Source organism: Panthera onca, chromosome B3, assembly GCF_046562875.1.
Source record: "Panthera onca isolate mPanOnc1 chromosome B3, mPanOnc1 haplotype 2, whole genome shotgun sequence".
NCBI classification, from domain to species: domain Eukaryota; kingdom Metazoa; phylum Chordata; class Mammalia; order Carnivora; family Felidae; genus Panthera; species Panthera onca.
Window position 1 is genome coordinate 133,880,602 of NC_138344.1, and position 24,077 is coordinate 133,904,678.

The following is a 24,077-nucleotide window of genomic DNA, read 5'->3' on the forward strand; positions in this document are numbered from 1 at the left end:
CACAGGGCTTGCTGCTTATGACACAACTCTACCCACCTTCCCCATCGCCTAGAAAACTGATCCACGTGCATTTTTATTTCAGAGGCCATGAAGCACAGAAGACAACACCGTACCAGGAGCAGAAAGATCAGGTTTCCGATGTCAGGTCTGACACCCACGAGCTGTCTGTGACCCTGAGTAAGCCACTTAGGAACAGAAACGAAGCCAAGGCCTCATCTCCTCATCTGTAAAATGGGGGTCATAATACCTGAACCACCCACCTCATACTTTTTATAGATCTTCTGATGACTGTTCTCTCTCTATCCTACGATGAACCTACAATTAAAGTGAATGCAGCCAGCACACTCCTGCCAGAACCAACAGGATTTGTGTATATTTGCACATGCACGCACACACACATCCTCTTCATGATCACATCTTGATTGCTCATTGCCCTGGTGGCTGACAGTCTGTCCTAGAGGCCAATCTGTTTTCTGCCCATGCAGCCTGCGTGGCACATCATGGTGTGGGGCGTGACTGTTCAGACCAAAGGGAACCCTCACCAATTCCCCAGTAGGCTGGCACCCTTTCTCCTCACACCCAGCACTGGAATGACCTGAGGGATCCAGAGGGCCAGTCTAGCCCCTCAGTCCACCTCAGGGGCCTTAGATCTCTACCTACAGCACCTCTGCCAGAGAAGGGAGCCAGACCCCAATGCAATAGACTGGGCTGGGCACCCTCTACCATCAGATGCAAGGACGGTGATTGCCACTTCTATACTAAGTGCCAGGCACTCTTCTGAGTATTTATTATTTATATTCTTTTTTGGAGAGAGAGAAAGACAATGTGAGCACAAGCAGGAGAGGGGCAGCGGGAAAGGGAGACATAATTTTTTTTTCTTTTTTTTAGTTTCATATCTTGAGAGAGTAGGGGAGGGGCAGAGAGATAATTCCAAACAGGCTCCATGCTGTCAGCATGAAGCCCAGTGCGGGGCTTGAACTAACCAACAACGAGATCACGACCTGAGCTGAAGTCGGACGCTTAACTGACAGAGCCACCCAGGCGCCCTGGGAGGGACAGAATCTCAAGCAGGCTCCACGCCCAGTACAGAGCCTGACATGGAGCTCAATCTCACCACGTTGAGATCATGACCTGAGCCGAAATCAAGCTCAGGTCATAACTGAGTGAGCGCCCCCTGAGTGTTTTAAATATACTGACTTATTTATCCTCAGTCCAATCTTGTTAGGATTCTCAGTTAACAAATGAGGAAACTGAGGCATGAACACGCAGAGCAACAAGCCTAAGGTGATATCAGCTTTTGGTGCAACCATTCACATCAAATCAAAATGTCTGGCCTCGAACACAAGGGCCTGTGCTGGAAAAGAAAATAAACTACATGGTTGGAAACAGAAAAGGTTTACGCAAAGATCATTTAACTTGCTTGTGAAGTCTGCCATCAGAGAGTTTCGGCTCCGAAGCTGGTGAAGGTGCTGCCTTGGCCTGGTTACATTACTGAACCTCTCAGCCCCTCAGGTCCTGCATCTGCAGAACCAGGGGTACCGTGAGAGCAGTGGGCACACAGTAGGCACTCAGCAGAGGGAGGGTCTTCTGAGAGGAAGCCAGCTGGAGCTGAGTAGTAGTGACTGGGGGGCAGTGAGCACCCAGGATTTTCTGCAAAAGCCTTTTTAGAGGAGAAGGAGCTAGATGGGAGTAAAGCATCCGCCACCCTTTGGATGGAATAACCCCTTTAGATGGTTAAAACTCAAAGAGGGATAATCACACCATGTGGCCACCAAAACAGAAACAATACGCTTGCCTAAGAACAACCTCCAAGGTCTCTAGCAACAGCAGGTCAGGGCTCTAAGACAAGCCAGTTCTGGTTCAAAGGGCCCTGTGTTGAGAAGGTAAGCCCCTGGAGGCTATGCACAGTCTCCTGCTTTAAGAGCTCAGTGCTTTCCTGAGAGCCTCGCTGGGGAGAATGGGGAGGAGACAGAGGAGGCAGTCGCCAGCCCGGGAGGCCTGGCCAAGTGGCCCAGGCCATGTTTCCAGCTCCACTGTGTCCTCTCCCAGAAACCCACCCAGGCCAAGCCTCCTGAGCAGCACACACTGTAGGAATCACTCTCTAGACAAAACCACCCTGGCACAGGGCTGACGGCTGCCGCACGCATGGGAGAGAGCTCACTTTCTGGCTCCCCCAAAGTTCCAAAGCCAGGTGCTAACTGAAACACCCAAGCCATCCTGCCCTGTCTTGTTAGGCTGGAGAAAGGCACCGGGAAGCACACCCAGGCCTTCTCAGGTCGATCTGTCTACATCAAGTACACAGGCTCCCCAGTGCTGCTCCAGCAACTTTCCACAGCCTCACCAAGATCCCGGGCTGATGCCTGATGGGGAAACAGGGATAGGAGATGAGACAGCAATCTTGGGAGAAGGGAGCCAAGAGGGACTCAGCTGCCCGCTGCCTCCGAATCACAGAAGGGACAAAAGGAAACCACTCAAAGGCCCTGTTTGTTTCCCATTTGCTAAACGAGGAGCAGGCGGAACAGGATTAGTGGTTCTCAGCCTGGCTGCGCATCACAATCATCTGATTACAAGCATCCAAGAGAGCTTTTAAACAACACTGACACCCAAGCCCACCCAGGCCAGTTAAAAGGCAAATCTCCCGGGGGAGCCTGGGTGGCTCAGTTGGTTAGGTTAGGCGTCCGACTTCAGCTCAGGTCATGAACTCACAGTCTGTGAGTTCCAGCCCCGCGTCGGGCTCTGTGCTGACAGCTCAGAGTCTGGAGCCTGCTTCAGATTCTGTGTCTCCCTCTCTCTGCTCATCATCTGTCTCTGTCTCAAAAATAAATAATTAAAAAAAAAAAAAAAAAGCCAAATATCTCACTTTGTGGGGGTGGGGAACACGTGCAGCATGTTAGGTATTCTGGGGTGAGACCACCACCACCAAACTGGGTCTCTCATTTCCCTCCTGGCTTTAACCCTCTACCAGCCACACCCCAGCAGGGCTTGTTCTGAAACACCCCTCTGTCACAGTCTCCTGAGCCTTAACACCACAGAGGAACATTTATCAGGCCCCAGGCATGTCCCAGCCGTGCCTCTGGCTAGCATGAGAGAGGATCGGGGTGGTAAATGAGCCCCAGTCACCGTATGACCAGATTTCTGTAATGTCACATGAGAGCTGGGTTCCAGCTCTGCTGTTAACTCGCTGCATAGCCCCAGCCGAGCCCCTCTCCCACCGCCCCCCGTTCCCCCACCCTGACCCCCTTGCTTGTGTAGAATGAGGGTAGCTCTGGGCTTCAGCCCAGCTTTCCAGAGCACTGATGCTTCCTCTAAACCTTGGGCTTCCTACACTCGGAGGTCCAGGCAGGAACCAGGTGGCACTTGCCCCAGCAACACCCCAGGCTAAGGCATCTGTCCCAGTCCACCATGGGGACTCGAGATCCCAGCCGAGGACTTGAGCCGTTCCTGGGTGACACAAGCTATGGCAAGAGCACACTATGAGTGTGTCTGCTGCTCAGGACAGCACTCAGATGCTCACAATAAGCTCTCAAACGGATCTGTAAACAAGAAATACACATGGCAAGCTGTCAGCCACTTGGGAAGCACAGAAAATGACTAAAAAAGGATTGGAACACTCTAACACATGACGTTGCAACCAAATAAAGACCGAGGTCTGTTCTCACAGCAGGCTGTGCCTCAGAAGCATGCTTGGGGAGAGAGATGCTAACTCCTCCCCTTTGGGGCCTGTGTGATGGACTTCCTCGGGTATTAATAACCGCCAGCTGTCCCCACAAAAGCCAGAGACTCCCTTCTTAGCAAAGAGATTTTGGCTGGGAAGGATGGTGAACTATGAGCCCCTCTGATGTGCTGAGATGGCAGGAAGGCAGGGAGACATCTGCCTTCTGTCCTTTAATGTGAAGTTTTACTCAGATGACCATCGTTTACGTGGTAACAACAGAAGACAGAAAAGCAAGCATCCAGGTACCTCGCTCTGCAGAGCAGGCCAAGGTCTCCTTCATGGGGGTGCGGAGAAGGCTCACTTCCAGATGGAAAAGGACCCCTCCCTCCAGCATGTGCCCACCAGCCCAAGGCAGGACATTAGTCTGGATGCCAGACCAGCAGCAGATCCAAGAAAAACCGAGGTGCACAGGGAGCATTCCTGTCCTCCACCGGGAAGAGGGTCAGATTAGTTCATACTAAGGCCTCAGCAGCTAAGAGCCGAGCGGGGCCTTTATAGGTCATGTAGGGGTAGGTAAGGGGAGAAGAAAAATGGCTCCATCCACTCTCCCTCCAAGTCCAGACACTAAAATGGGAATTGGAGGGGTTGTGTGTTCTCACCTCTGCTACCACCATCCCCCTCACTGCCTCCCAACTTCTCTTCTGGACAGATGTGATTCCAATTCAAAAATGAAGTCACTGACCTAGACCCAGAAGACCTCAAGGGGAAAGGGATGCTTCTGTGTCTGACAATTTAATCCTGGCTTGATTTAAGCAGGAACTTCTAAAAAGTCCTCATATCTTAGGACTATCCATCATCAGCAGGAGTATCCTGGTTGCCAGGACTCAAGATTAATTGCTTTGATGTGGAAAAATCCCTACACTGACTCCAGGTGAAAAGGTTATTCCTTTACAGTAAACAAGAAGAAAAAAAAGATGGCGGGGGGGGGGGGGGCGGTGCGGGGAAGGAAAGGAAAATAAAAGAAATGCTGACTGACCCTGTTCAAGTAGCCCCCCACTGTCATTAAGCCATCGAAACGGGGCAGAGACACGGCACTTTTAAGCTGGGGCTGGGGTCTCAAGCCCTTTATGATTAACATCACGTATGTTCTTATTAGACACTCTCCTCATTCCTCCAGAAAATATGAGACCAGCATCTGGCACAGAGCCATATGTTCCACAAAAACCTCCTATCATCCTCTCCATTTATACTTTTAGCATCTCTACCTCATTACCATACTCATTACCATACCATAGAGGGTGGGGACCCATCTAACTCAGCGCAACACCCAAAGCATGCCATGAGCTGTGTGTTAAATGCAGAAATCATGCAAGCTGGCTATCTCACAGGTATCAACACCAAATAAAGCCCCTCAACCGCAGAAACCTGTGGGGCTGTGAGGTTTCGTGGGGCACACACCAGTTCAACCTCTTTGTTTGCTAACTGGCTGTTTCAAATCCACACTGCCAGACCCTAAGAGGTAAAGCCCACAGCTACCCTCGCAGCACCCTTTGAAAAGTGTCACTGAAGCCACCTTCCAGGAACCAGATGCAAAAAGCCAACAGCTGGTCTCACTTTACTGTGGGGATTCCCAGAGCCGAAAACAAAACAAAAAATCGAAACAATGATTCTCCCAAGGACCAGAGAGAGGAGAGAACAGGGGCCTCCAGAAGGAAAGGGTAACGGGTTCAGTCCTTTTTTGGGGTAAGACTATGGTAGAACACACAACCTAAAACCAAGTAAAATACACATTAACATTTACCATCTTAACCAATTTTAAGCGTACGGGTCAGTACCGTTACCGCATTCACACCGTTGCACTTACCACCATCCTAACGGTTTCTAGGTCTATGAATCTGACTGTTCCAGGTCCCTGATTGTAAGTGGAATCATGCAGTATTCGTCTTTCTGTGACTGGCTTATTTCACTTAGCCTAATGTCCTCCAGGTTCATCCATGTAGAAGGTGTCAGAATTTCCTTCCTTTTTAAGGCTAATATTCCATTGTGTGTACGCACACCACATTTTGTTACCCATCCACCCACTTGGGTTATTACTTCTACACCTTGGCTATTGTGAATAATGCTGCTGTGAACGTGGGTGGTGTTCCTTGCCTTTTAAGTCAAAGAGGATTTCGAAAACCAGGCAGCCTCCTTAAAGACAAAGTTCAATTTTCTTTTTTTTTTTTAATTTTTTTTAAATGTTTATTTATTTTTGAGAGAGACAGAGACAGAATGCGAGTGGGTTAGAGGGAGAGAGAGAGGGAGACACAGAATCAGAATCAGGCTCCAGGCTCTGAGCTGTCAGCACAGAGCCTGAGGTGGGACTCGAATTCACAAGCCTTGAGATCACAACCTAAGCCAAAGTCGGACGCTCAACCGACTGAGCCACCCAGGCACCCCTAAAAGTTCAATTTTCCTGAGCATACCATATTTTTTTGGTTTGGTTTGGGTTTTTTTGGTAATTACCTCATACTTTCTAAGCTCTTCCCATCCAAATGTGAACATACACTCGCATTTCAGAGTCACATCATGAATTCACCTCCCAGCTCCATCTGGCTGCTCCAGGCCTTCTGGGGACTCTCAGGGTGGCAGCTATCATCAGGACCACCATAATAGCTGCTCCCAGTTGACCCTGTTCCTGCCAACCTGATCTTCCCCAGTGGTTCAAGCTCTCCTTTCCAGAGACTATACCTGGGAGCTCACACACACCTGGGAATTTAAATGACCTATGGACTTTGGCACGACCATCCCTCCTCACCACGTGGCCCCCTCCCAAAAGAACCCAACCCAACTAGACCCTTTGGAGGAGGAGGATGGTTATGGAAATGGAAGTCCCATGTCCTGACCTTGACCTCCCAGAGCAGGGAAAGAACCTCAGTCATTCAGAACTAGAGGAAGACACTTTCGAAAGGAAAAAAGAAAAGAGGAAACCTTCACTGGTGACGATTCCAATTACTCTCTGTTTAAAAAGGCTGTGAAAGGGTTCATCAAAGAGGCTTTGCCTTTATTTATTTATTCATTTTTAATATATGAAATTTATCGTCAAATTGGCTTCCATACAACACCCAGTGCTCATCCCAAAAGATGCCCTCTTCAATACCCATCACCCACCTTCCCCTCCCTCCCACCCCACATCAACCGTCAGTTTGTTCTCAGTTTTTAAGAGTCTCTTATGCTTTGGCTCTCTCCCACTCTGACCTCTTTTTTTTGTTTGTTTTTTTTTAAGAAATCAATTTCTCCCAGTTTTTTTTTTTTTTTTTAATTTTTTTTTCAACGTTTTTTATTTATTTTTGGGACAGAGAGAGACCGAGCATGAACGGGGGAGGGGCAGAGAGAGAGGGAGACACAAAATCGGAAACAGGCTCCAGGCTCCGAGCCATCAGCCCAGAGCCTGACGCTGGGCTCGAACTCACGGACCGCGAGATCGTGACCTGGCTGAAGTCGGACGCTTAACCGACTGCGCCACCCAGGCGCCCCAATTTCTCCCAGTTTTTGAACACCGGATGGATAAAGACCCAGTTTCAATGCAGGCGATGCACCACAGCAGGGACACTGGAGTCTAGTTTGTCACCTAAAGCTGCCTGCAGCAGTACTCAGGCTGGCCCTGGACCCTCAGGCCAGGGAGGCACCGGTGGGGCAGGCGCACTGCTTCTTTCAGACACCAAGTGGCCGGGCGGCCCATCAGTCGGCATTTACTGCCCCCAGTCCCTGGTAAGTCCAAGGCTGCCAGTTCCTGCCCTGAGAAAAAAGCTGGAAACGGGTGCAGGACCTAGAAAAGCAGGTAGGAGCTGAAATGGCAGGGCTCAGGAAGATAAATAAACCTACGTTCACAGAGGAAGACCAAGGTAAGGTGCTCTGACAGGAAAAAGTACCAAGACAAGACACAGGAGTGGAGGGGGAGGCAGGTGGGCACAGAGTGGGGCAAAGACGTAAGTACTACAGCCTGGTAACAGGCACAGTCTGCCGGCACCAGCCTCCAGCTCTGCAGCAGGTGCCACGCGGGAGTGCAAGCACTCTGACCCAGGGAGTCAAGTTCAATTATTCCCCTTAGACAAAGGAGGAAATGGTTTAGAGGGGTCAGGTCGCTTGCGCCAAGGGAGGAAAGACTCTGCTGTCTACTGTCTACAGAACATTGGGGTCCAGGAAGGACACTGTCCAGAGCACCACCCCCCCCCCCCCAGGCCCCAGCACATGGGCTGGGGGCAAACGAGGTGAAGGCAGCCTGGGAGTTTACCTCCCAAAGGAAGAAACCAGGATGATGACAGATGATGGAAAGAGAAGCAGGTCAGATCTAAGCACTTCTTCCTCCCAGGCGACCTATACTTCAGTCCCCATCTGCCTTCCTCGGAAAGTGGGGGCAAACCATTTTGGATTAACTGCCCTAGGCAGCTAAAGAAACCACCCACTCTTCATTTTTCTGGCATCTCAACCTTGGGACATGTACAGCTGCGACTTAGTCCCTTTCCATCTGAAAAGTCCAATTTTGTAAGCTCTATGCTATAAAATTCCAACATTCAGAATTCTCACTGTAAAAAGGAGAGAGTGACTAGAAGACCAACTTGGCACAAGAAGTGACAACCTGCTTCAAAGTTTCTGATACTTTTTGTAAATTTTTTTTTTTACTGTTTATTCTTGACAGAGAGACAAAGACAAAGCAGGAGCAGGGGAGGGGCAGAGAGAGAGGGAGACACAGAATCTGAAACAGGCTTCAGGCTCTGAGCTGTCAGCACAGAGCTCAAGGCAGGACTTGAACTTAAGAGCTGTGAGATCACGACCTGAGCTGAAGTCAGATGCCTAACTGAGCCACCCAGGCACCCCCAGAGTTTGATACTTTAAGCAGCCACAATTCCACATTTTAAAGGAAAGTAAACTGTTCTGACTGGTTACAAGAGCAGGAGGAAAAGCCTGTTTGGTTGCTGTGGTTTGGAAAGAAGGCATTCATTTTTAAAGTTTTAAAGCCATTAAGCCTAAACATTACTAACCTCAGGGGAGCCAAGCTGGCTAGACAAAGTTGAAAACAATCAATGTAATTTCCACCCCCCAGGGACTGGGCCTCCCTAGTACCTGACAGATGGCATCTCCATCAACAAAGCAAACACCACATGAAAGCTTGCAGGTTGGTGTGAAAGCAGCGGGGGTCCCCTCTAAGAGTGGGATTCAAAGGCTCCAGCCACCCCACCCCATTTCGATCTCATTTGCCCCCAGTGACCTCCTCAACAGTCAGGTCCCCAGTCCCTGATGTGTGTCAGGCACTCAAGGGACACACAGAATGAAAAAAGCAAGGCCCTGGGGCATCTGGGTGACTCAGTCGTTAAGTGGTTAAGCTCCTCTGACTTTGGCTCAGGTCATGATCTCATGGTTCAGTTCGTGAGTTTGAGCCCCTCGAGCCTCTCCCTCGGATTCTGTGTCTCTCTCTCCCTCTGCCCCTCCCCTGCTTGTGCTCACTTGCTCTCTCTCAAAAATTAACATTAAATGTACATATATGCACATATATGTACACACACACACACACACACACACACACACACGGACCTGTCTTCCAATTAGTCTAGAAAGAAGCAACAGGTCAGGGAACTCTGTAGGACTATTTTCGCCTAGAGATAGGATCCTGGGTCCAAGCCCAGCACAGTAATGAACTCCCTGAATGCCAGGACTTACTTTCTGAATTTACTTACTCCCTGAATTTACTTACTCCAGACTCACTCCAGAGTGAGTCGTTGTCTGTTCTGTTGTTTCGTATCTTGTCTCTAACACACGCTGAAATGTTTCCATGCTGATGGGGTGAGACACAAAGATGTAGTGCCTACTTTTAAGGTGTTTCACTGCTGGTGGCAGATAAAATCATGAGATAATATGTGTAATAGGCCTAAGACACTCCACACCATGAGCACACAGTAAACTTTTTAAAAAAGCTCATATAGGAGAAAAATATGTACGGCAAATCAAGCACATACGTGCATGCTCATTGGACTAACCCAAACCAATCACAGTGCACCTCTTGGAAGGGCCCGTCCATAAGCCACCCACTAAGAAATCAACGAAGCACACCCAGAGGGGCAGACCTGCCCACGATACCCTCTGCTCCACCAGTGCGCATCTTATCCTCACGGCTGGCAGGGAACCTGCACAAGGCCCTCATTCAACCCTCCTCATAGTCTCTGAGGCAGGCGCTATTCATATCCTCGTTTTCAGATAAACACTCTCAGAGATGAAGCTGCCCGAGGTCACCAATCTGAGCGGTGAGCTTGCAGGATCCCGCGCCTCTGCAGACAGAGGCTTACAGTTCCTTTTTGTGCTGTGTTTGGCCCCTTCATACTGACCAAATGCCAGGTCAGTCTGGGAGAGGAGCCACTGCCATGAGCATTCACAGACTCAAGAAACTTGGCACTATTTCACCTGAGCCTCATGACAACCTGCAATATGGTATTACCCACACTTTACAGGGGAGGTTCAATGATCCAGCCTAAGTCACATCGGTAGGAACAGGGACACACAAGTTTCTAGACCCTTGAAAGAATAACATGACCCAACCTGACAAAGCAGTGGAGTTTGCCCTTATTTCTGCCCCCGGCCCCCCAGCTTCCATCTGGTTCTTCCCCCTCTGGCTTCACCTTCCTGGCCTTCGCCCCACAGAGCTTGCTCATCCATTCCACGGGCCAGTGGCTAACATCCTGCCCCTAGCTGAGAAAGCAAACCCGACTACCCCCCCCCCCCCAGCCAACGGAAGTGTGCCACCGTACGACGTTTCTGGACACCCTGCTTTCAAGCTCCATTTTCCTTTCCAACTGATACGAACTCTTGAACTGGGCCAGAAGTGGCAACAGTTTTACTAGCAGTTGCTCGTAAACTTTCAACAGAGCAACTGGCAGTTGTATCATATGAGGACAGTAAAATTAATTAATACACATCAGGGACGGCTGTGTTTGGTAGCTTCAATAAAATAATCAATGAGATAAGTCATCAGAAGCAGCTCAACCCATCAGGCCTACGTTAGCAGGCTTTTTCTCTCCTTTTCCCTATCGGCATCATGTAATCACCCCCTTTTCTTCTTTCTCATAAAAACCCCTTACTTTCCCCACACAGTAACCCCACTCTCTGGTTACTCGGTCATGTTTGGTGCTCCCTGAATTGCGATTCTGAGACCCTGAGTGAAGGGCTTGTTCTTTTCAGTTTTGCCTTCTTTTCTAGGTGGACAGAAGCAATGCGAGGCTCCCCCGATCCCCCCGAAGCTGCGTTTGCCCCATCAGTATAGGGTATAGGGTCAGTATAGGGTCAGAGCATGGCCCTATACTTCGAACACCTCCCTCCCCCCTTTAACCTCTTGAGAAACCTAAATCCCAAGCCAGTGGAAACCTTGCAGGGTGTAGCTGGCACAGCCCTTCCAAAACCTCCACCTTCCGTCAACATACCACCAACAAACTCAGAACTGGGGGCCTCTTCAACACCTCCATCAACCTTGCTGAACCCACCGATTTAAGAGCACTTCCTCATCCTCCTTGGTCTTCCTCCTCAATACCAGAAAAACGACTGCAATTCTATCTTAAGATTAAGGACCAAGGCCCTGAATCTGTGGCCAAGTAGGAGAAAAACTCTGCCTTTCCAGAAAGAAAGGCTGAATAAGGAAAACTGCTATTAGCCCTGGACGTGAGCCACGCGGGCGGCTTTACGGAGGGGCGAAGCCTGCCCGGGCAAGTTCTTCAGGGACTCCTCCTGACAAAGGAGTTGTAACATCCCACATGCTGATCTCGGCACCAAACACCAAAACCCAAGGCAAGGGAGAGACCCTTCTTTTTTTCTCAAACCTTGAGAAATCCACTTCCCTCCTTTTCGTCACAAAGGGCATCGGTGCCTCTAACCGCTTCCTACGTCTCTGGTGCCTAGTGCACTACGAAAGTTGTTTCTACCACCTTCATTCACCCAGCAGTGCTGGATCCTCAACACTCCCGGCTCCACTCTGAATGTGTGAGCAACAAGAGCTAACTGAAAAGGACGCCAACTCGCTCCACCTACAAGCAGCATGGCCCATCCTCGGCATCGGAGAGCTTCGCGGCCTGGCTTAGCCAATATTCTGCTGGAAGCACAAATTCAGACCACCTGCCCGGTGGTGGGGTGACCCCCCCGCCCCCAGCCAAGCTTCCACCCCCCGCTCCATTCTGTGCCCAGACCTTCAGAGAAGGGCTCACAAAAAGACCCTTCTTAAACGAATGGCCACTGGCTATGAGAAAACTTGAGCTAAAAGTGGAGAAGGAAATTCATGGCGAGAGAACATGTATCAGAAACAGGATTCAGGAAAGAAGGGCCGTTCAGAAGGAGAGGAGCTGGGACAAAGTTCGGATTCGCAGAAGCAGAGGTTTGAGTGGGTCCCTTGGGCCAATCCTGTACCAGGTTTTTGGGCTCCGTGCTGTGAACAGCCCAAAGCCAGCTGGCAGCCCAAGGGACCTTGGGTGGCACCCTCAGCACCTGGGAGGGAAGGTGTGGCAGCTCAGGGACAGGAGGCAAAGCCCCAACAGTTCAAGGTCTGGACTCAAGGCCAGGAGGGGGAGCCCACGCAGACCAGAAAGGATGGTGTCTATACACATACTCCCCCGCCTCCTCTGTCTTTGTGTGTGTGTGTCTCTCTCTCTCCCCTCCTCGCCTTCAGCCTCCATGGCCTGGCCAAATTCCAGCTCCACTAATTACATCAGACCCACCTTTCACCCCTCCCCACCCTCTGCAATTAACCCCGATTCTCTGCTTCCTGCTGCTCTGGGGGTGCAGGATGAAGTCTGAGGCCAGCTGTTCCCTCCATCCCACCCACCGCCCAACCCCGGAACTGCTGGCCTCACAAGGTGCCTGAAGCAATCCAGTCCCTTCCTCTGGGGCTCCAGGCTGGTGTGAAATCTAGTTTTCAACACGGGAGAGCCTCAGGAAGCAGCGCTCCCAGCCTGGCCCACCACGCAAAGCTTCTGAGCTCAGGATCCACCTCACTCTGGTGTCAGTGCAGATCCTGGTGGCCCTGCCAACCTTTATAAAACAGACTCTCTACCTACAGCAAGCTATCTCCCTACACAATGGACTACAGAAGGCTTCTTAGAAAGGCATTTCAGGGGCGCCTGGGTGGCTCAGTCGGTTAAGCGTCCGACTTCGGCTCAGGTCACGATCTCGCGGTCCGCGGGTTCAAGCCCCGCATCGGGCTCTGGGCTGATGGCTCAGAGCCTGGAGCCTGCTTCAGATTCTGTGTTTCCCTCTCTCTCTGCCCCTCCCCCGTTCATGCTGTGTCTCTCTCTGTCTGAAAAATAAATAAACGTTAAAAAAAAAAATTTAAAAAAAAAAGGCATTTCACCAAGCAACTAACGACCAAGAAACCCTGCAGCTCTTCAGGGCTGTTTCCATATCTTATTTGCTGAGCCTCCCTTCTCTAATCTGTAAAATGGGGACAGCAATTTCCTCCCCACTATGCCAGGGCCTGGCTCATAGGAAGCACGGTTATCTTCTTCTAGCCTTCTGACGGGGGTAAAAACTAAGTCTCGAAGTTCCTGCTTGCTATTTCATATGCCTCAACAGCATTTCTTCTAAAACAAAAAAGGAGAAAAAAACAAATAAATCAAGTTCAACTGACACTTAGTCTCCCATTTTGCGGAAACAAAACCTGCCTCTTGGTAGATTTGGGACTGCAAAGCACATGACCCTGGGTCTTCAGCCCCATCTGCCCCACCCTGGTCAGCAGGACAGGAAGGGTCACAGGTCAGGAGTAAATACCTTCTGTTTAGTGTAGAAAAACAGAATTCTAGTGGCCCTGAAAGCTGCCCCCCTCCAGCTGACTCAGAGTCACGGCCACCCCATCGGGCGGGTCCTGAACCCCAGGACCCTGGTGGGAGTGAGGGTCAGATCTGCTGCAGCTCTCAGTGGTCCTGGGTCTGGTAATGCATTTTGCCCTCCCCTCAGAAGCTCGCTCCAGGTGGGGCACCAAGCACGCTGCTATCCATAGCCCCATATGGGCAACACCCCACGGAGTCTCTCAGAATTCGTCCCCTCACCCCTGCCTTGGTCCAGACCCCCATGATCTGCCCTGACTCCCCACTCCCTCTGACACCAATCTGTTCTTCATGCTGGTGCCAGCATTGCCTTTTTTAAACTTTCCCTTTTAAAAACTCTCCAAAGATTCCCAAGTCCTTTAGGATGAAGTTCAAATTCATTAGCATGGCATCCACTTCCCTGAAACCTCATCTTTCCAGGCTCCCCCCATCACCACCCACAAAGACACCCAACCTCTAGCCACCTTGAAGTGATTCAATCAGTCCTCAGACTGTCTTATGTCTCCACAGCTTTGCAGGTGCTTTTCCTCTCCCAGGACACCCCCTTCCACGCACCCCATTTTCAGCCAGCCTAGCTCCCTGCCAATCCTCCAAGACTCAGGACAAGTGTCACGCCCTACAGAAAGCTCCCCCATGAGCTTTGCCCTTTCCCAGGCTGGGGAACTCCCTCCTGTGCCCTGTGGCCTCTCTTCCGCCCACTGGAGGTGGGCACCTCAGGTCTGGAGAAAGGCTTTAACAACAAGAAAGAGAAAGGAACCAGGCAACCCCTGGTGAGTGACACCCTCCCCTCTGGGCCCCCAGGGCTTCCTCAGCCCACATTTCATCACTGCACTAGAGACAATGAGGGACAGGAAGTGAGATGAAGGAAAGAGGAAAGGAGGGGTCCGTGCAGACCACCGCCCCTCTCAGGCTCACTTCCCAACACAGCCTGGAAGGTTCCCTCTTGCACTGTAAACTGACCGCGAATAGTAACAGGGAAGTAGGCAAGCTCCCGGGTCAAGCCCATTAACAGAAAAAGAGCTCCTACCCCTGACTGGGGACAGGACACAGGGGCCTCTCTAATGAAGGCCTCCCAGGCCTGGGGCTGCACCGCACAGCTCACGACAACATTCGGTCACCACACCACAATTGCCGGAAGGCTGTCCTGCTGGAGATTCCAGACCAGCATCCAGTAATACTCCAACACAAGGAAACGTGCCCAGGCACACAGTAAAAATCTCAGACCTTCATCCACACGGCAGAGACACAGAAATCTTCATTATTCATTCAGCAGCGATATGAAACACTGCACATCTTAATACGCAAAGGGCGCCAACGGGCAATCCGGCCAGAAAAAACAAGGCAATTCTGGCAGTGAGCAACCGGGGTCCTCAAAGTATTCATGCCCTCTGACCCAGCAATTCCATACCACGAATTTATCCCAAGGAAATGAAAACATTTGTTGAAAGGCTCAAGTACCCAGTATGTTCATGGTTGTATTGTTTATAATTCTGAGACAGAAATAACTCCGTACCAGCGACAATGGTGGAGCCATCAAGTGCCATGTAGACATTAAAATTCATGTAATGAAAGAACATTTAGTGACGTGGGAAAATGCTCACTGCACAGTAAGTGAAAAGAAAGGTTACAAATAGCATAGAGGATATAATCCACACTGTGAAACCCATGTACACACAGACACAGAGATGGAAGGCATAAACACCAAAACGTTAACCACAGCAGCTCTAAGTGGCATGATCATGGGTGAACCTACTTTTCCTGATTTCTCCCCATCTGCGATCAGAAATTTTTATAATAAAAAATGTTACTTTTAACGTCTTCAAAACGTAAATATAAGCTACGAAATCAAGAACATCCCCCCTCCAGAGCGCCTGGGTGGCTCAGTCAGTTAAGCGCCCAACTTCAGCTCGGGTCACGATCTCACGGTTCATGAGTTCAGGCCCCGCATGGGGCTCTATGCTGACAGCTCAGAGCCTGGAGCCTGCTTGAGATTCTGTGTCTCCTTCGCTCTCTTCCCCTCCCCCACTTGTGCTCTGTCTCTCAAAAATAAATAAATGTAAAAAAAGAAAAAAAAAATTTTTTTAAAAGAATATCCCCCCTCTGTCTCCTGTGAAGCCTCACAGCCCCCCTCTATAAAATCAAAAGTGGAGAAGATAAGTACTCCCCTGCAAATCTGATACAATGTATTTTTCACAAAGCAAATTCTGCCAGTACTGGTACTGTAGAAAAGGCCTGTGTGGACCCTAAGCTCCCCTGAGCACTGTCCCTATCCATCAAAGCAGGTCACACCCACCTAAGGAGGCTTTGCTTGAACTAAACACTAAACGCTACAGACCACATGAATTCTCGAGAGGAACCTATGAAGTTTACTATGTTCCCACCAATGATTATCAAACGTACATTTCCTTCTATTCTTACTTTTGATAAAAGTCTTTCCTTTCTCCAACTGAGGGAACACACTTCTAGAGATACTTCTAATTTTAACTAGCCAGCCCATGCTTATCAAATACAACCACTACAGGAAACAGACAGATAGAAAAAACTGGCTGAGTGGGGAAAAGGTACAGACGGTACATGAAGTTTTATCTAAAGGTACCACAAAAAACAACATATATGCACACATACACATAAACATATATACACACAAGAGTGTAAAGCCATGAACTGGACACCCACCAAATTAACAATGGGGTCGTCTCCAGGGAGGGAGGGAAGGAGAACTGGACTCACTAGAGGCATCCTAGGGACTTCTATCAGAGAAATGTAGGGGGGGGCGGGGAACCTAAAGCAGATATGAACAATACTCACACGTTCACATTTATTTTTAACAGAGACACAAGGGTGCATTATGACCATCTGTACTACTTTTGTTTTTCAAGGCAATAAAGGAAAGAGACTACAAAAGATAAAAGGCAACCCCAGATTCTTTACTCTGCTTTTCTTCTGAGATAAAGAACAATATTCTGGGTTGGTTCTGGTCTTCTGAGCATGGCGAGAGACGAGAGCTCAGAAGAGCCAAGTTCGAGGAACTCCTAAAACAGAGCTTCCTTGAGGTGACCTGTCAGATGTCTCCGGCCACTGTGTGACTGTGGAATCTGAGGCCCATGAGGGCCCATCCACTTCTTGACAGATGAGAACTCAGGCGGCCCAGAGAGGGAACGCAGACTATTCCGGCACATGATCAGTTAAGGTGAGAAGCTCAAAGAAACTCCGCAAATTTCTCATTTCAGGGTAAGTTCTGCAGGTGGGTCCCTACCATCCACCTGAGGGTCCCGATTTCAGGACAGAGATCTGTATGTGTACCTGACAACAAAGATCAACACACAGTGAATTTATCCAAGCCTCTGTTTGAAATGCTTCCCAGCAGCATAAAGCCAAAAAAAGCCTCAGAAACTTCACATGACAAGTAGGCCCTGACTGTCAAGAGGCAGAACAAGGGTGCAGGTATCCAGGGCAGGTAATGGCAATGGGACACTCATACACAAACCCCAACGAACAAACACACAGCCACTGCTGCACCAGGGATTTCTGCTTATACTAGCCATATTTTCCTACTGGCTCCACTATCAAATGAACATGCATTTAACATAAACACTCAAGAATCTGAATATAAAAAAGAACCATTCTATAAATCCAAACTTTAACTTAAAAAAGACTCAGATGAAGAAGGGCTTGGTTGTTGAGCATTGAAACAAGCATCACATGATGCCGGGCTCAAAGATGGCCAGCCAGGTGGCCGGAAGCAGCGTGCAGTTCAGGTCTAAGCTTGCCTTTCCTCCAAGACTCAGCACATGTCCTGTCTGCGGAGACTCATCCTGGAGCAGGTACCTCCACCTTGGACTGCTAGCCTTTTCTTCTGCAAAAGCCAGAGACTGAACCAGGCACTCTCTTCTCTGCCTCACTGTCCCAGGACACATGAGATGTGCCTCTGTACGTGATGGACAGGAGTCACCTGGGGACACCTGGCTGAAGATGCCTCTTCTGGACATCACTAGAAACGCTCTAACCCTTGGTTCCCGTGAGAATGTGCATCAGAATCACCTGGAGGGCTTGTTAAGACAGACTGTGGGGCTGGGGAGGTCTGCAGAAGGGCCTGAGGATCCCCACTTCTACTAAGTTCCCAGGCCATGTCAATGCCATTGGCCTGGGGACCACACTTTGAGAAAGCCCAGTGATTCCCAATTCTGCTGGAAGGATGGCAAGACTAACAGCTGGAGAACTTCTAAAATGCAGAATCTAGGCCCCAACGGCAGAGAAGTCCAAGCGGCAGGTCAGAAGGCAGCCTGAGATCTGGCTGACACACCAATGGTCAGACTGAGACTGGCCATGCTTATTTTTACCCACCGTCTATGTTCTGCCCCAGCAAAAGGTCAAGGATCGTTGTCTCCGAAGGTTTTCAGAGCCAAAACTTGAGTTTCCTTGTGACAGAAGCCCACGCCATTCAAGAGAGGTCCCCATCTTTTCTAACTGTCCCTGTCCCATGGTGCCTCTGAAAAGAAGGGGACCGCCAAAGGCAGAACCACTGCTTGGCAAACAACACTCAAGGCTGGCTTCTGTGACCTCAATGTCTCAGAAAAGCCACAGGCAAGACTCAATGTCTCAAGTCTACTGAAAAGCCACAGCCAAGTGGGGGTCCCACTCCCTTGGGGGCAGCCTCTCACCCTTCTAGGCCACCCTTGTAACAATAAGGAATGACATTTGTCTTGCTTCATCCTGAGCCCTCACAACCTGCCAGGCCACTTTCACAAAGGGACTCGGGCAGTACTTCTCTTGGAAACTTTTCTTGAGTGACCTTTTATAATAATAACCAATTATGTCTACACTTGAATGTCAGGTGGAAGGAAAAAAGGCAGGATATGCAATTGTATATATGGCATGACCACAACCATGTAAAACAAAAACTATTCATGCAAACACTGGAAGGAAACAGTAAAAACGTTAACAGGGATTGTCTTTAGGTGGTGGGATTGTGGGTGTTCTTTTCTTCTTGCTACTTATTTTCCAAGTTGTTTACAAAGAGCACATATTACTTACAGAACTAGAGCTTAATTTTACAATAAATCGGAAGGAAAAAATATACACAACTGCCCACATCTAACGTGTGCCAGCCCAGAGAGCAAATGGCCTGCTAGTCTTCTCCACGTAAGCAGGACTGTGGCTCTGAGGCCTTGAGCAAGTGCCTTCAGCAAATATTCACTCTGGACTGGGCTGCTAATGCACACCAGCATTGCCCTCGAAGGGTTAACAGTGCAGAAGCAGAACAAGGATGCAGGGTCCTCCCTTCTACCTCTGAGACTTCCTGGGCCCTGAGCACGGACTAGACATCTTTTCCTCCCAGTTTCTCACCTTCTGGAACTTGACAGAGAGCAGCAATCCGCCTCCAAACGGACACTGTCTCAAATAAGCATCAAACTCCCTTCGGCTGGACTGTCAGGAGCCACTGCTCACCATCAGCATGTGACCTCCTGGACCAGCAAGAGCAGAGGACAGCCCCTGCACGGCCATCACCTCCACTTGAGAGCTTCATCACTGCCACCAACCGGGGAGAGGGTACCACCTCCCTGCCATACCTCGGGCCTGAGACACACCTGTCAACTTATCGACAGGACTGTTAGCCCTGGCCAGCCTTGCACACCGGTTCCGAATTTCGGGATCTCTTATGTTCATATCCTCTCCAGTTCTGATTCATCTAAACCTTAGTGAAACAAACCTTCATTTGAGCAGCTGCAGAAAATGTGGACCCTGACAGATCGAGGACAGACCTGTCTCGTGCCTCCATGTCTTCCTCTACCTCTACACCCCTCCCCTTTCTCTCTTTCCCATGACCTTCCAAACTTGGAAACTCAATCACCTACCAAGACTCCACTCAGGTGCCCCCTCCTCCAAGAAGCCTTCCCCCTCTCCAACCCTGCAGCATGGGTTAGAGATCTTGTCTCTCCCAACTATCTGCACCATCCACTTCTGGCACTTAGCACACACCATTGAAGGCACCTGCAGACAGGGATCAAGCCCTGAGTACATGCTGAACAGCCCCTTCCACGCCCAGACTCAAGTTCACTGGCAGGCCAATCACCTTTACCCAACTTCCCCTGCCTGTGGCCGTCTCCAGGGGAACACTCGCTGAGTATTTCCTGCCTGCCTGCAGCATGCCCGGCCCCGAGTGTGGCACCCCTCAGATGAGGAAACAAACCCACTTCACCCCACAGATCCAGCTGGCTCAGGCCCTCTCCTCAGCACAGCTGGCATCTACCTGGGACTAACAGGGCAGGGCTGGACCTAAGTCTCCCAGAAGCTGCTCAGAGAGTCCAAGGTGCTGGTCCATGGAATGAGCTCAGGTGGCTTGTGGAATTGGCCGCTCAGGGAAAGTGTCCTAGCACCGAAGCCTTCTCTCACACACCCCGATCTCAATGAGAGGGTGGAAACAATCATCTCGGAAAACCCCGGACACAGTCCACTCCCTCCCTCTCCCATCTTTGGATGGAAGATCCCAAATTTGTACTGAGTCAGAAGAAGGGCCCCTGCAGCCACCACAGCCCTCAGCAGGAGCTGGCCCTGCATGAGGCCTCAGCTCACCTCAGAGCCAGCAAGCACTGCACCGCATAGGACAGAGAGGGAGCCTACCTCATGTCTGCAGGGATCTCTCCACTCTGAAAGATGCCCCTGAACCCCAGCACCAAGACGGAGTTACAGTCCAGAAAGTGGATGCTAGGAACAGGTCTCAGAGGCAGAGTCTGCCCAAGCAATCAGGGAAGCCCCAGCATGAATTCTGGAAAAGATCTGTTCTTGAGCAGTCGTTCTCGAATGGTGTTCCCTGGGGTCCTGGGAACCCACAGAGATCCCCAGAGGGAGAGAGGGGAGCTGAGTAGAGACCACTAGGACCCGTCAAGTCAATCAGAGTCACTAGAGCTTCACTTGGGGCTTCAGGAAAAATGCACAGAGGGAAGAATTCTTGTTTCACTGCTATGAAGTTGGAAAACCAGGGTTCTGAGACACACAGTTTAAATCCATTTACAAGCAATATCAAAGACTCTCACCTGACCTTCCCAAGGCTGGGATGGGGATTTTAACAGGCCTTCCCCGGCAGGCCCCCTTGCCCAACCCATCACCTATCTGCCAGTGAGATACAGGGAGACCCTAACAAACGGACACTCCACACCATGAATCCCTGTCTGCAAGCTGGGGGCTCAAGCATAACCCTTCTGTGGTCCCCCCCCAACCCCGACCCTTGCAGTTGCTCCTGAACAAACACTCACTGAGCTGTGGGTGACACCACGTCAGGGTGCCCCCGCCCCGCCCCCCGGAGCCAGTCTCCGTTCAGCTGCATGCTTGAGGCTGCGGCTATGAATGGAGGGCCATCTCTGGGAACCCCCACCACACCACATACGATGCTGGGCACACAGCTCAAAGGACGTTCACCAGACAAAGTAATCCAACATCAGACCCTTCTCATGACACCCCCAAAAAATACAAAAGTGAAAACACACCAAGCCTTAGCGAGTAGATGCCTAACCATGAACACCATTTCCTCTCAACTTCCTGTGGGGAAACCGCCTGAGTGACGAGACTGCCAGATGCACAGCAGAACCCTGGGGGAACAGAGTTCCTGGCCCTTACCTGGTAGTAGGTCTTAATGTTTCTCACCAAGATGGTCAAGTTCTGAATGCGGAGGTTCACGTCGTTGTTAACGTGCTTGTTGATGCGCTGATTTGTTGGTCTGGGGTCACTAGAGAAGGAAGAGGAGAATGGAAACTGCGTATCGCATCATCTGCCACGCACCCCCATTCCCAGGCAAGAGTGAACCTCCCGTCCTCCCCTCCAGCCTCTGTTACTATGCAGCTATGACTGTGGATTGAGTCAAATCCTTATTCTGCTACTGCCAATCCCCGGATCTTGGGCGGGGGCGCCCCATCACCTCCCTGCTTCCCCATCTCGCAGCACCTAGCCCATCACAGGCCCGGAGTCAATGCTATTTCTCCTTATTCTGCTACTGCCAAGTCCCAGACCTTGGGGGCGGGGGGGCGGGCATCACCTCCCTGCTTCCCCATCCCCCGGCTGGAGTCAATGCTATTTCCATCCCTACTGCTGGCAACACCCATAATCCACCACCAAATGCCAGTGCAGACCCAAAAGGTTATACTGTATAAAAACCAATAACCCATCCCAAGATTTCAAGATTAAAAAGGTTAAGGGGCGCCTGGGTGGTTCAGTCAGTTAAGTGTCCAACTCTCGGCTTTGGCTCAGGTCATGATCTCACGGTTTCATGACTTCCAGCCCTGTGTCAGGCTCTGCATTGACAGTGGGGAGCCTGCTTGGGATTCCCTCTCTCTCTACCCACCCCCCACGCTGTCTCTGTCTCTCAAAATAAACAGACTTAAACAAAAAAAATAAAATGTTCAAGTCTGAACAGACCAAAATATACTAAATACCAAGAAAGGAAAGGAAAGAAATGTTGTTTTCTGACAATAAATCAAAATTATTAAAGTTCCATCTCCCCCTCCCCCACCCCGTCAACCAGATTGGTCTAGGCTGGTCCTGCCGGTGACTGACATTTCAGGGACACAACTCTACCCCCGAAAAACCCGAGTCTGTGACAGGGCATGACGTACACGTACCCTATGAGAAAGGCTAAGAGCAGAGATATAAATAATTCATGTGGGAAACCCCCAAAGCGTCATTTATTTTCCAATCTCAGGCAAAAGTCAGGTCCAGCTGCGATGAAACTAGAAATCTGAATCAAGTGATTTATCATTCCTCTCATCTATGTCCAGAACATTTTTCAAAAATGTTTCTTATGTGAAGAGAACAGAGTCAGGAAAAGAAATTCAGCTTCTGCCTCCCCAGGTAGCACGCGATGCTTTCCACAACAAAGCCCTCCCTCCCAGGTGCCTGTCCCATCCTCCACAAAGAGAGCTAACTGAAATGAGGGCTGTTTTCAGGGCTTCATCATCTGTCATCCTGGCTCCGTGATAAGGGTGCTGAACCTCCCCGGGGTGGTGTGAAGGCAGAGTCAGCCTCTTCCTCAGTAATCGGCCCACAAGGAGACAGGAGCACAGGAATGGGGGTGGGGGGGGGGAGGGTTAAGGAAATCAACCTCAATGCCACTCGACTCATCCCAAAGCCAACTAACACAAAACTGACCAAAAAAAATTTACAAATAGAAATCTTTTCAAATGTCATTGCAAGTATAATTTTTTCTTAATAACACGAGCTGTTTGGAATTCAGCCGTTAAACATTTGACATATACACCACGAGTCCCTACCCTGTTTCATGTGTACGCAAACCCCTTTACGCATTACATGTTGTCAGCCATGGATTTTGTTTGAACACCCTGTATCCCCTAAAATAATCACATGGGTACCTTGGGTCAACCAGGGAATCTCTTTTCAACTGTCATGTGACAACATGTCTTATTGTCCCCACAGGGTAATGGAGCCTGGCCAAGCCATTTGCACGTTAGGTTTCTCTTGGAGCCATTCATTACTGAGAAAACAAAGGTTAACAGTTCAGTGGAAATTAATTTAGGAATAGAGGCGGCATTCAGAACTTAAACCACAAAGGCATTGTTAGCTACAGAAGTATACCTGACATTACAAATAATTTATCTCAAAGGCTCACTTCTCCTTTGCTTAGGTATCTCAAGAGATGAGAAACAAGTTCATAATGTGACTAAAGTACTTCTTAAATCTGAACTTAGAGAACACGCAGGACTTTTTCTGTTTTGCTACTGCGGTCCCAGCTTTGAGTCAGAGGGCCTCAGCACGCGTGGTGGAACACACATTCACTGCGTGAGCAAAGGCACAACGCACAAGGGATGTGGGGGCGGTGGGGACCTGGGTGCCCCTCAGATAACAGCAGGGAAGCCTCTGACCATCTCGGCTTTTGTTCTCCCAGTTCAGCTAAGAGAAACAACACTACAAAAGAGCCTCATTCGATGCTTACCATATGAGTAATTAGACTCATTATCACCATCATTAGTACTCCCATCTTCTAACTGAGGCTCTCAGGGTAGAGAAACAACTGGAAACAAAAGTCAACTAGGGTTAAGTAAGGCTCATCCTCACTCTCCCAGCACTGAGTAACCTCCACCTTTCTATGCTGCAGGAAATGGGTCAGAAGACACAGACTCCAGTCCAGGGTGCAGGACTGGCCAAGGTTCTCTGGGCCCCAGGGTGCTCATCTGCAAAATGACTGTAGGATCCTTCCAACCGAGACTGTCATTCTGTGAAGGCCAGGTCGCACTGGCCACACTTGGTCCTAGATCCCAGAAAGAGGACATCATATAACCATTGCACCAACTGCACATCCCCAAAAGCCATCATTAACAACAAGATCTTCTTTCCACAATATCAAGATGTCAGAGGGCAGGAGAGAGGCACTGGGAGTGCAAACATCTGGTAGTGTGTCCCATCTCAGAGAGTTCCAAGTCCAAAGTGTGGGGCCCCCAGGGCCTCCTTCTCATAAAAACTTCTAACTAGAAAAAAGGAAATCAACTTGCCCTAGAATTTTAAAGAGTTATGATTTAGGTTTATAGCAATCTTGCCCCCCTCCTTTTTGAAAGCCAGCCCCCAACTTTGGTTATATTCCAAAG

The 24,077-nt window shown here is 49.8% G+C and overlaps 1 protein-coding gene across 4 annotated transcripts in view; it reads right to left on the minus strand.

Annotated features, from left to right (window-relative positions):
• CCDC88C (coiled-coil and HOOK domain protein 88C) overlaps window positions 1-24,077 on the minus strand; it is a 130,331-nt gene that overhangs the window by 100,593 nt on the left and 5,661 nt on the right. For 2 of the 4 annotated variants that reach the window (XM_060620560.3, XM_060620559.3), the window contains exon 3: window positions 21,103-21,211. In XM_060620560.3, coding sequence (XP_060476543.3) covers window positions 21,103-21,211 — 109 coding nt within the window. Of the gene's footprint in view, window positions 1-13,952; window positions 14,307-21,102; window positions 21,212-22,847; window positions 22,968-24,077 lie in introns of those variants that run through there. The other 2 variants (XM_078447904.2, XM_078447905.2) reach the window with 2 other exon arrangements.